At 57.9% G+C, this 13,122-nt stretch overlaps 1 protein-coding gene across 5 annotated transcripts in view; it reads left to right on the top strand.

Annotated features, from left to right (window-relative positions):
• The window catches only part of ZMIZ1 (zinc finger MIZ-type containing 1), a 236,979-nt gene that overhangs the window by 121,106 nt on the left and 102,751 nt on the right, over nt 1–13,122 (top strand). For all 5 annotated transcript variants that reach the window (XM_087431979.1, XM_087431980.1, XM_087431981.1 and 2 more), the window contains 2 exons: nt 3,604–3,712; nt 9,742–9,855. In XM_087431979.1, the coding sequence (XP_087288105.1) occupies nt 3,653–3,712; nt 9,742–9,855 (174 nt within the window). In that variant the 5' untranslated portion in view covers nt 3,604–3,652. The remainder of the gene's footprint in view (nt 1–3,603; nt 3,713–9,741; nt 9,856–13,122) is intronic.

Below are 13,122 nucleotides of genomic sequence, written 5' to 3'. Positions count from 1 at the left end.
CCTGGGAGTCGAAGAGTCCCAGCCAACCCAGATGTCCCTATCAATCAGAAAACGTACAGATGTTCAGTTAAGCCGAGCTGAGCACAAGGTGCAGGAAAGGCGTGTCACTGAGAAAGGGGCAGCACCTGTGGACTTGGGCTGCCCTGGAACAGCAGCTCTCCGGGAGCTTCCTGGGCCTGCAGGATCCCCGCAGGCCTGCCTTGGGACAGGCTTTGCACTTTTAATGCCAAGCATTCTGCACTTGTCGAGATGGAGTTTTTCAAACAGCTGGAGCTCTGACACAGAAATCCTAAGATGTTGGGGTTTGAAGGGCTGTCAAAGGCTGAACAGCCTTTGTTTTCCATATGGGGAAACTGAGGCCTAGAAGAAGGTGGCAGAGCAGGGTCCCCTCCAGGTCCCCCAAGCTGATTAGCTTTGCGTCTCCTACAGGCTTGCAGCTGCTCAGACCAAGAGAGAAGGCCAGGGGCCAGAGGGGGTGGTGGCTTGACTGCTTGAGCCTGCTCCCCATTCGGAGGCAGACAGGGCATAGGCAGGGCTGTGGCCATGGGCACCCAGGGCCAGGCCCACAGCGATCTCCAGGGAGGGAGCCTGGCCACTGTGGGCACTGGAGCTGCAGCCACGGAGGATTTGTAGCTACTGGTACAGGCTTAAAGGAGTCCTGGCTCGGAGGAGGGAGGCTCCCGCGGTGGAGGGCGACCTCTGCTGGCCGCCGAGCGCTCACTGCTTCCCCGCGCCGGCCGGCATGCAGGGTGCCCAGTGGTGCTGCGATGGCCTTGGAAGCAAGTGGGTTGGACAGGTTGGGTGGAACCAGGGGGACATCTCTTTGGGCCAGTCACAGCCTGAAGTGGGGACTTGCAGGAGGCTCTGACCTCCAGTCTTTGAGGAGTGGAAAGAGCAACACATTAACAGTTAGAAAGGCAGAGAGTTTGAATCTCAGGCCAACACCTTCCCGGCTGTGTGACCCTGGGCAGGTCGCATCACCTCTCTGGGCCTGTTAGGGCTAAGTAAATGAGCAGTGCACAGGGCCTGGCCCAATGCCTGCACGTAGCAGGTGCACAAATGGAAGATCCCAGCCCGCCCTCAGTGAGCTCCCCCTCCCGTGCCTCCTTCAGCCCACCCCTCCCCTCTCCATGCCTTCCAGGCCCTGACCTTCTCCTGCGGGGACGGGAGCCGCCAGCCCCATCCATTCCTGATGTTAATAACCCTGATTCTCCATTGATCCCAGCAGTTTAAAAATGTCACCTCACCTGTGAGTGCCTCCTTAATCAGCCAGACATTTTGTTCTTCTGTAGATTGTCACACACGATGCACACTTGTCTCTGTGATCCTGCTAGCTGCCACCCCCGCTCTGGATCTCACAGGTGTCCCAAGCCCAGCCATCCATTTCTTGGTTCCTGCAACGTGGAGCCCTGGCCTGGGAGAAAAGCCCTCTGGGGTTGGGACCCAGTCCCGAGGTGCCATGTGGCCTTGAACAAACCACCTGTGGGCCTCAGGCTCCCCAAAATAAGACCAGCAGAACCGTTAGGGTGGTGGGAGACCTCAAAGCACCTTTTGCTGTTGTTCTGAGAATCTTTGCATCTAGAAGCTGAATCAGTCCAGCCACTGGCCTCCAGACAGGCTGGCCCGTGAGCCGCCTGGGGACTGACACAAACCTGGACACTTCTGCTTCCTGCTTTACTGTGTGCTTCCTAAAGTAAGACTTGGGCCCCCCTGCCGTGGATCGACAGGGAAGAACAGCCTCTAGGCCCCAAGGTGGCTGCCTGAGTGGGCTGAGGGCCCCAAGGCTCCCGAAACGCTCTGTCAGTCATTCAACAAGCATTTTATCAAGGCCCCGCTATCTAGGTCTCTGACCCTAGACAAAATGTCATGCCCATCTGAGAGAAGTTCCTACGTAGAGCCTGTGAGACCACCTAATCCCCCATCCTCACCATCCTGCTCTACAAATGGGGAAACCAAGGCCTAGAAAGCCAGGGAAGCCTGCTCAGAGCCGCTTACTTGGGCTCTCTGCAGTGAATGAGGGCCCTGAGCAGGAGCAGAGAGCCCCAGACCTCCACAGTGCAGCTTTCTAGCCTTCTGGGCACTTAGGTTTGCCAACATCGCCCCCTGCTGGCCTCTTGGGCCACCGCAGGCCCTTTGTCCTGGTTGGCTGCGGCCTGAGGACAGGGGGATGGAGGCCTGCATAGGTCTGGTTCTCTTTGTGCTTCCCGTCAGCCTCCTCCTGAGCTGACCAGGCCTTCTTTCAATGGTCCCTTCAGCTAGCTGTGAAAACTGCTCTCTAATTGGGACCCTGGCGGCCAGTGTTCACCCATGCCCAGGGTGAGGCTGGGCCTCCCCAGCCCCGTGTCCCATGTGGTGCCTAGGAGACCACCAGGGACCCTTCAACTCAGAAGGGGTCTGCCACCGGGAACCCAGGTGACCTCACTGAAGGTGGCACTGGCTCGCTCCCCCTCTCGGCCCTCTCGTGTCCCTGCTTCCCACACCATGATTGTCTCTGCCCCCAGGAGCCCTCATCATGTGAGCGCTGGCAGAGGCTGGGTGCAGGTAAACTCAGAGGGAGACATTCAGCCCTTGGTTGGGGGACCTACAAGTGTAGCAAGGGGAGCGACACCCTCACCACTTCCTTCTCCCCTGACACACATGCCTACAGCAGCACAGCAGCCTCCAGCGGGCACCCCGGCCCTCCGCAGTATCTGTATAAAAGTTTAGGCTGTAATGGGGAATCCAGGATTCTGGAGCCAGCTGCTACTATAACCTCTGGGCCTAGTTTGCTCATCTGTAAAGTGGGGATATAGTAACTGTCTATATGTGCCCAGTGCCTGGACCAGCACCTGACTTATAGGGGCTGTGTGACATAGTCACCTGCTGGGTGACCTGGAGTGAATACGGGCTTGGACCAAGAGTTCCTTGAAGACAAGAGAATTATTTCATTTTAATCTCTGCATGCCCCAGAGATCTAGTATAGGACCCGGCCCAGTATAGATATTGAAAAGTATGTATTGGGTGAGTAGGAGGCATGCATGGATGGACATGGGGACTAAAGATGTTTGGATGGATGGGTGGATACGTGGACGGATGGACGGACAGGCATTTAGATGGATAAATGATGAATGTAGAAGTTGGATATCTGGGTATATAAATGTGTGATAGGTGGGGTGAAAGGAGGGATGGTTGGCAGGGTAAGGGTGGAGGAAATAAATATGGGCACTACCCCTATTTTTACCTTTCTGCTGGAGAGCTCCAAGATATAGCAAACCCAGAAAGCACTTCTCAAAAGTACCAATGCCCAAACGGGCCAGCAACTCCACTCCTACGAGCATGTTCTTTAGCCCCCACGGAGAACACCCAGGAGCACATCCTGCCCTCAGCCCAGATGGCGCTTCCTCAGGGCCACAGGTGGGGAAGGGCTGCCTGGGCAGCTGGGGCCATGGTCCCTCCCTCCGGTGCAGGGCTGCCTGAGGCAGAGGCCACCACGGTGTGGAAAGGGCCCTGGAACCTGCCAGGAGCCACTGGGGCCAGCATGTCGGTGTTGGGGCCAGAGGGTGGCTATGAGACTGGCAGGCCTGATGAGACCCCAGTGACACCCTCTCTCCTCTGTCTTCACAGGCTGGACAACGTTCATGGCTCTCGGGTAGAACCCAGTGAAACGGCCAGAATGAATTCTATGGACAGGCACATCCAGCAGACCAATGACCGACTGCAGTGCATCAAGCAGGTGAGTGTGTGGCCTGGGCTCCCCTGCCTGGCAGCTGTGAAGGCAGGGCAGCCAGGCAGGCGGAGCAGCAGGGGTGCCAGCGTGCACTGTGCTGGGAATCCTGGGCACGGTGTGGAGGTGACACTAGGCAGGAGGTGACTGCCTCGACTCCATGACCACCCAGCCTGTGAGAACGATGCTAGTATGGACCAGCGTGACACTGGAATCACACACACCTGGGTTCAAATGCTGGCTCTGCCCTGTCCCTCCCCCTCCCTTCTGTGTGACTTTGGGCCAGCCTCATGCCCTCTCTGGGCTCTGCTGTGTGCTCTGGGCTGTTGTGAGGATGCCTGAAGTGCCTAACCTCCGCCCCAGACCTAAGCTCCCCACCCTCTGCTCCGGTGGTTCTCTATAAGAAGACAGAAAAGGAAAGGTCCTTGGAAATTAGACCCTCTTACAGAAGAGGAACAGAGAGGGGAGGGGAGGCGCCTGAAGTTACACAGCCCAACCCCACTGGTGCTGGGGGACTTCGTCCCTGAGGGCAACGAGGTCCCCCTCCTGCCGATGCTCACACCAAACTCAAGAGGTGATTCGACCACCAGTACCCTGGATTGCTGGGCGCTGGGGAGCCCTTCGCAGTGGGCTCCGCGGCCCCCGCTTTGGGAAGACGGGTTGAGGCCTGGTGGGCAGGCGGGTGGCCCCCAGTGGCGGCCAGGAGTGATGTGCCCCCTCTGGGCTCAGCCTCCCTGCTGCCCAGCGTGGCAGCACCTGTTCAGACTCCAGACTGTTATTGTACTCCAGGAAGGAGCAGATATGCTGGAAGGGGCCTGCGCCTTGGCACCAGACAGACCTGAACATGAATCCTCACTCCGCCATGTCCCCACAGTGCCATCTTGGGCCTGTTGCTTCATTTCTCTGAGCATGTTTCCCCTTCTGTCAAATGGGGCCAATAAGACCGACCTCGTAGGATGCTGCGAGGATGTTGTGGGTGAAGCACACAGCTCAGCCCTGGCATGTGGCGGATGATCAGCTAATAGCAGCAGCGGCTGTTGTCCTCTGTGCCTCAGCGACAGGGACGGGAGTGCTGGGGTGAGGCCCCTGGCTTAGGTGGGTTCAGCAAGAAGCTCAGGTCACCAGCATAGGCTGCTGGTCTCAGGACCCTGCGGAGCAGAGCTCATAGCCCCAGCCCCACCCAGCCTGCCCTCCCTGAGCGCCAGGGCCCAGTGGAGCTGAGGCTAGTCCGTGGGAATAAGGGATGTGTGTCCTCTCATGAGCATCAAGCAGAGCAGTCTCAGAAGCCCATGCAGGGTCTGAGGAGAGGAAATTGAAGAAGACTTGTTACAGATTGAACTCAGCCCGAACAGCTCTCCCGAACGCCAATTACGCCTCTGCTCATGGTCACAGAATAGAAACCAGACCACGCACTCCCTCCTCCCCTGCCCTTCCCTCCTCCTCTTCGGGGCTCTACAGGGCTCTCTCCCAGCTCTGCCTTTGACCCAGTTTCTCCTGCCCATAAGGGATCAGCTGTCAGTGGCCTCCACCCCCAACAGTACAGTCATGCCCCACCGTGCCTGTGCCCCTCTGTGTGCCAGGTACACTGCTCTTCCTGAGACCTGCTCACAACTTGATCTTCTCCCCACTCCTGTCTCTGCATCACCAGGAATCAGGATGCCCTGATGGGGCTCAGATTTACCTGTCGGCGAACCTGAGTCCCCATTCTACCGCTTACTAGCTGCCTGACCTTGATTAAATGGCCACTTCACCTGACTTTGTCTGTAGAATGGGCATCGTAGTGCATGTCCAGCCAGTGAGTGCCGGAGCAGCTGAAGGCCCTGGATGGGCTCAATGCCTGATCCCAGGCTGCCCCGCGTGCACGCGCACACACACGCGCACAGCCCTGCACTTGGCCAGATAGTGGCACATTTGTGAGCGTGAGCAGGCTGTCCAGATGTCCCCGGGTCTTCCAGAGCTCCCTGCATCCTCACACCCCCCTCCCACACCTCCCGTCAGACACAGCTCAGCACTGATGTCTGTCTGCTCCACAGCTGCCCCAGAGGGCGGCCGGGCTGGCTGGAGACTGTTGATTCTCAGGTATCCTGTGTCCTAATCAGAAGAGAAAGGCGAGCAGGTCTGCATGCTCTGAGGGTGACCGATGTGCTGGCTGTGCCTGCCTCTGGCTGGTGGGGCTGTGGCTCCCATCAGGGGCCTCCCAGCCTCGGACTCTCGGCCCTGCCTCACCTCTATGGTGCAGCCTTCCCTCCCCCACCCACCCTGGTGCTAGCCATTGCTGGCATTTGCCATCCCCCAAGCACCTTGCCACCCATCTTCCCTCTAGGCTCTGGCTCTGCTGCCTTTCCCCCTTCTCAGCCTCGAGATCCTGGGATAACTAGTGCTCTCTCTATAACACGCCCCACTCAGAGGTCACAGGCACATCTGGGCTCCATGTGCAAAGCTGTGCAAATCAGCTAATTCCAGCCCAGAAGCCTCCCCAAGCCCCAGGTGCCCTTCTGAGCATCTGCAACCCGCTCATCTCTGAGCCCCAGTGCCTCCTGGGCACCCAACTACCCCACCTATCCTGCTCTTTTTCTCCTGAGCTATAGGCCCTGGGGGGCATATATCAGGTCTCCCACCAGGCTAAGTTCCTTGGGGACAGAGGATGTGCCATATTCATCTCTAAGTCAGCAGAGTCTAGCATGGTGCCCAGCCCAGAGTGGGGCCCAAGTATGTTTGGGGGGAGCAGAGGAGGGGTGGACTGATAAATGGATAGCTAAGGGAATGGATGGATGGGTGGATGGATGGACATATAGATGGGTGGATGGGTGGGTGGATATAAATGATAGATAGATAAATGGATGAATGAATGGATGAGTGGGTGGCTGGATAAATTCTGGGTGGATAGGTAGGTAGATGAATGGATGGAAGAGTGATGGATAAAGTAGTGAATGGATGAATGCGTGGTTGGGCAAGTGGATGGATGGATGGATGGATTGATTCATTTTTGGGTGAATGGATGGACTGATGGATGGATGGATGGATGGATGGATGGATGGATGGATCGTTTGAGTCACAGATGGATTGATAAGAAGATGCATTCATCACTTGGTCTGGGTAACCAATCCCTGGTCTGAGCATTGGTATCCCCTACTCCTGCCCCAACAGACTCAGTGGCCAGTGCATATAGCCCAGATCTTCTAAGGAATTATGGAGACAGGCAGGCTTTCTGGTGGGGGACAGGGTATTAGTATCCAGTAACAACCACAGCCAAAGAAGCCTCTGCCTATGATTCAAATCTATGCTCCCATCCCCAGACCATCAAAGGTTGGCCTAGCTCACCCTGCCCAGCCCTGGCCCCTCCACGTGCTGCTGGGAAGCTGTTCTGAAGTAGTCAGGTTGCTGGCCTGCAAAGCAGATGGACAGTTAACTGCTCACCAACCATTTCTGCGTGAGCCTGGCCTTATGCCTGTCTTTAGGGTTCCAGAGGTGAACAGGGAGCTGTTTCTACCCTCAAGCAGCTCATAGGAGAAACAAGAAACCACAGAGAGGTCCTGGCATGCAGAGCAATAGCAGTCTTTACCTGGCACCTGCTCTGTCGTGGGGATGGTGTTACGTATATTGTTTCTACACTTTGCAGCAGCCCTGCAAGCTGTCACCACCCCATTTTACAGACGACAGATCCAAAGCTCAGGAATGTCCCCAGGGTCACATGGCTCAGTGGCTGAGATGGGGTTTGTCCAGGTCTGTCCTGCACATTTCACTGTATCACCCAGTCTCTCTGCACACTCCAGCCACCTCACACTCCAAACAGGTGACAAAAGCATAGAGAGGAGGGGGCTTTGCCAAGGCCACAGATCCACTGAGCAACAGCCACCGAATGGGATGCCTGGCATTCCTTCTGCTAATGAGCTGCCCCCACCAATGGTCACCCAGAGCCCAAGCTGAAGGCCACGTGAGCTGGCGTGAGCAAGTGGAGAAGCTCAGAGGTGGGCTGACAAGATATGGAAGGCTGGGTGCTCGGGGGCCCCTGGGGCTGGCCTCAGAGGCCACTTGGGAGCCCAGAGCCCCAAGGTTGGGGGCACCAAGGGTGGGAGTACTGTGGGTGGGTATCTCCAAGAGCAGCGTGCGGTGGCTGCCGACCCTGCTAATTGGGTGTGACATCATGTAAATAAACGGAATAACTCGGTTAGCAGAGGGAGGCTGCCAGGCAGGCAATTTGCCGATTTGCGTGGCTTTCCACGTGGAACCCAGATGCCGCCCGTGGCCATGGAGGGGGCACGTTTTAGAGAGAGGGCACAGGAGGCAGAGGTGAGGACCCACTGCTGCCCTCTCAAAGGGCGCGTTTCTAGATGTGGCGGTTCCTCCTGTCTTCCGCAAATCAAGCACAGGGTCTCTGCCTCTGCGGGAAGAGCTTGATGTGGAGCCGGGGCTGAGCGCTGCTGCGCGCAGCTGTGCTTCCAGGGGAGGCTTTGGGAGACAGCGTCGGGGCCAAGGGCAGCCCCACGTGGGAGCACCCCACGCACCAGGCGCATTGCCAGGAGCCGTATAAGCCTGCTCTTGTTTAATCCTCACCACGGCCCGTGGCGGAGGGCTCTGTGGCTGCACGCTGGCCCTCTTTCCTTCATGTCTCCCTCTCCCTTTCCTCCCACAGAGGGAGGGTATTCTAACTCATTTCACTTTCTTCCGTACATTTTTAAATCTTGCCTTGCATGAACCACGCTGTAATAACAGTCATGAAACCCTAAGCAAAAGAAACAAAACTTCCCGTCCCCAAGCCGTGGTCTGCCATCCCCATTTCACAGACGGGGCGACTGAGGCTCGGAGAGATGAGGGACCGCCCTAGGTCAGCAGCTAGTAGGAGGTGAAGGCAGTATGACCCCAGGGCCCCACAGCATACTCTGCTTCCCTCCCAGGTCTAGGACCTGGCAGCTCCTAACACCCCTCCCTGCCTGGGCTCTGAGGCCGACTCACACTGCAAGTGGGGACAGGAGCGACTGCCCTAGTAGCTGCTGTTCCCTGTCTCTCCCAGCACCAAGGCCACAGGGACCTCAGAAGTTGCCACCATGTCTTTTGCAGCTGGCTTACACTCTGACTCGTGGGGACACCCTTTATGTGTCCCACTGGAGGACCCACAGGCTCACGCCTAGCACTGCAGTCCCAGCTCCGCCCCAGCCTGCTCTGGGACCCTAGGCTCAGTGCCTGACTGGCACAGCCCGAGAAGACACGGATCCGAGTTAAAGAAGGAGGAGTGGCCGTGGAAGCCACCCCCCACCCCTCAGCCCCGTGGCCTAGGTCTGAAGCAGGATCTAGAGGCCTTGGCGCCAGATTTCGGTCTCTGTTGACTCAGATCCCCTGACAGGGAGGTGCCTGAGCTCTGGGCTGGGACCCCTCCCACCAATGCCAGCAGCCCCTGAACCAAGCCAGCCTGGGCCCAGGAAATCTGGGTTTGGGGAGCTGGAGTCACTAAGCCACGGTGTGACACTAACTTGGGCACAGCGTGCTTGGTTCCCCTTCCCAGCTGGGTTTGGCCTGGTGGCCTCTTTCTGTCCCCCCAGGCCCCCCACCCTATTTGGCTATGGCAGAGCCAGCCCTGAAGCCAGAGCTGGTGGGCGTCCAGACCTGGGCTGTGGTGGTGGGCTTAGCAGGGGGCCTCACCCAGAAGGAATCTCCAGGCCCAGCCTGTCCTGGCTCAGGGAGAGCCAACTCCCAAGTGCGGGAGCCATATGCCGCCTCCTGAACCCTGCAGGGTCCACCTCCCCCCACTGCCAGCATCCAGAAAACACTAATATCTAATATCGTTACCCTTTTCTAGACCTTGGTTTTCCTCTGCAATGGGGCTGATAATCCCCATCCTGCCAGGGAGTGGGGTGGGGTGGAGATGCAGAGGGAAGGGAGATAGAGGGAGTTGGGGAAAGCTTGTTAATCCTGGCCTGTCCCTTTCTGCGAGTCTCCCCCATCGCAATGAGGCCTGGGGTCTTTGCCACCCCAGATGCCCAATGCTACCTGTGCTGGCTCATTCCTGGAGCCTCATACTGCCTTCTTTCCCTGTCCCGCAGCACTTACAGAACCCTGCCAACTTCCACAATGCTGCCACAGAGCTGCTGGACTGGTGTGGAGACCCGCGAGCCTTCCAGAGGCCCTTCGAGCAGAGCCTCATGGGCTGTTTAACGGTGAGTCCGCATTGTCCCTGCCTGTGCTCACGCCCAGGGAGGACAGCTGGGGACTAGCGTGCCTGTCCAGGTCCGGGAGGCCACAGATATGGGGGGATGAGAGATAGGGTGACACCGGTGCTGGAAGGGTAGCCCTTCTTTGTGCACCCCTGACATGCCCACACACTCTGGGAACATGGTCTGTTGGGGAGACGTGGTCCCCAGGGATGATGTGGGTTCCCCACACTTGATGAGAAAGACAGGGCCTACTTTGGGGAGTTCCAAGTCTGATGGAGGTAAATGTTCCATCAAAAGCAAAGCAGAGAGACTCTTGAAGGGTTTTCAGCCATCTGTTTCTCCAGCCCTTCATTTGTTCACTGAGGTAAACATCTGTTGAGCTCTGTTTACAGTCATCCATCCATTCATATGAGCATTTATTGAGCTCCTATTACATCCATCCATCTATCCAAATACACACTGATTGATCCCTCATTTATCATGTACAATCCCTCTGTCAGTCCTGGGAAACCAAAGATGAGTCAGACTTTGCCAAGCCTGGTTCCCTCTTTAGTGGGGGAGACAGATGTGGAAGGAGATGGCTGAGAGCATTGTGTGCAAGATGAAGCAGCACAGAGAATAGAAGCCTGTGAGGTGGAGTGGGTCGCAGAGAACTAAGAAAAGCCACTTCCACATCGGCAGGGGTTACCAAGCAGCTGAGGAGAGTGAGAACATTCTAGGCACATGGAACAGCACGTGCAAAGGCCCAGAGGTACCACAGAACACAGAGGGCTGAAGTTAACTCGGCGTGGTTGGAGTCTAGGACACAGGCTGGGCAGAGGCGAGGCCCAGCGCTTGCGGCATGATTTGCCAAGCTTGGGAACTTGCCTTCTGATGGCCAAATGGAAGGAGCTCACAGGCTGTGAGTGTCCCCAGCCACACAACCTGTATCCGTTAAGTGTGAGGGCGCCTTGGCGGCCAGTGAGGGCAGCTGCTCAGAGGGCCCTGAATCAGCTTTGAAGGGAATGTGAGTAAACAGATTGCTGGGGAGCCCGGCTACCCCAAGGCGCGGAGAGGAGGGGCCAAGATGGATGCCTGGCCAGGCAGGAATGGTAGGTAAAGTGCAAGGGTGCCATGTTTCCTGAAAAGCCTGAGACAGCAGGGAGGCGAAAGGCCCGTCACAGCCCTGGCCTGGAGCGAAGGGAATGGTGACGTTAACATGGGCCATCGTTACAGAGCACCCCTCTGTGCCTCACGCAGAGTGTGCCCCGCTGTGTGTGCCTTCTCCCTGACTCCTCACGCCCGCTCTCGGAGGCTGGTCTGCCAGCTTCCCCGTTGTACAGAGGAGGAAACTGAGACTTGTCGTGGCTGACTTTGCCAGGGCGCACAGCAAGTTAGAAGTAGACCTGGGACTCAAGCCCAGACCCATCTGCCTCAAGGGAGGATGCTCCTGGTCATTAGGGATGCCAGGCAGGGGTGCAGCCAAGACCCTCCCAGGGCTGCTCCGTTTGTCCAAAGCCAGCACCATCTGGTTCCCTTGGGGCTACCAGGCCAAATCAGGCAGCCACCTGCCCTGCCCACCTCCTCATCCTCCAGCCCACTGGGCTCCCCCACCCTCCACCAGCTCCCTTAATCCTCTTTGTGGGGATCCTGGTTCGGGCTAAGCCCTGCAGGCAGGGACAGATGTTACCAGAGGCCCCCTCACGCCCCTCACAGCTGCCAGCAGCCATAGTGAAGGAGGAGGTGGGGACCACACACAACACGTGGCCAGACTGGCTGCCACGATCCCCCAGCACCCTGCCCCGAGCCTGGCCCTGCCTGGGACATGGGGACTTGAGGCTGAATCAGACAATGGCCCTGGCCAGGCTGGACGGGCTGGATTTGCAGGGCATGAGATGACCCGTAACTGGCCCTGCCCTGGCCCCATCATTCATCTATTCATTCAACAAACATTCATGGAGTCCCTGCCGTGACCAAAGGAAGTTCAGTGAACACAATGGACCTCTCTCCCTCCAGCAGCTTACCTCCCAGTGGGGGAAGCTGACGCCAAACACATAAAGGAGGAAATAAGGACATACACCAGCCTGGCAGTGGTCGGGAAAAGTGTCCCGAGGAGGTGACCTCCAGCTGAGACCTGAATGGCAAGAAGGAGTCAGCCTTAGGAAGGTGAGAGGGAAGGGTGCTCCAGGCAGAGGGAACTGCTAGTGCAAAGGCCCTGAGGCTTGCTTTGTTCAAGGAACAGAAAGAAGTCTCAGACGGCCAGAGCACAAGAGGGAGAGAGATGCAAGATGGGGCTGCAGAGGGAAGGAGAAACCAGCTGACCCCAGGCCTGCAGTCTAAGTGAGAAGAGTTGGGATGTTATCTGAAGGGCGTGGGGAGCCGTTGAAGGGTCTTAGCGGGTGAGTGATGGGATATGGTTTGTGTGAGGACAAGAGGTCTGAAGGGGAGCAGCCTTGGAGGGTAGGATGGAGGATTGCAGAGGTCTTCCTGGAGGAGGGAACCAGGGAGGGCCTTGTAGGATCTGACTGGACAGCAAAGAGGCCGTGGCTTCCCAGGCAGGGAAGCTGTGTGGATGAAGGCCCAGAGCAGCTCTCCTGGGCCCCTCCTCACTGCGCCCCAGCTTCAGGCATACGCTTGGTTGAATGGCTGGCTGTGAGCCCTGGGGGGGTCCTGACTGCATCCCTGCCTGGCATGCCTAATGACCCGGCTGGCTTTGAGCCTGCTGCTTGTCCGGAAGGGGGCCCTTGGCCCACTGGCCACGGTTGCAGAGACCCGAGTCTCACTGTCCCTTGGAGCTCCGTAGAACCAGCAGCAGGAAAGGGTGGGGTGGGCAAGTCATAGAAGACACCTCGGTGCCCAGGGCATTTTCCTGGGCACTGCCTCCTGGCATCCTTGAGGACCCTGCAAGGTCAGCAGGGAAGGGAGCGGCACCCCTGTTTTACAAACAAGGCAACTGAGGGGGGAGCAGCTTGCAGCGGTCCCAGGCTGGTACCCCTGACCCCCAGGAGCCCCAAGGCCCTGCCGCCGGTCCTCCCGTCCCCCTGGGCACCCTCAACCCCAGCCGTGCCACGTGGGGAGGGCTGGGGTGGGGGAGGTCAGAGATCCCACGGGCCCTAGGCAGGGCGAGGCTGCCAAGCCCCCCACACACGTACACACGTACCCCCGATCCAGGTGACAGCCTGAGCACTCCAGCTTGCCGCAGTCCCCTGGGTGGTGACCTCTGGGAACAAATTCCTCTGGATCCGGCTTACTGGGAGGATATAAATTAAAAACCACTTAGCGTCCGGCAGT

This window comes from Ceratotherium simum, chromosome 6 (assembly GCF_057802395.1).
Source record: "Ceratotherium simum simum isolate JZ-2026a chromosome 6, ASM5780239v1, whole genome shotgun sequence".
In the NCBI taxonomy this organism is placed as follows: Eukaryota; Metazoa; Chordata; class Mammalia; order Perissodactyla; family Rhinocerotidae; genus Ceratotherium; species Ceratotherium simum.
This window is presented reverse-complemented; position numbering and strand designations above follow the sequence as displayed.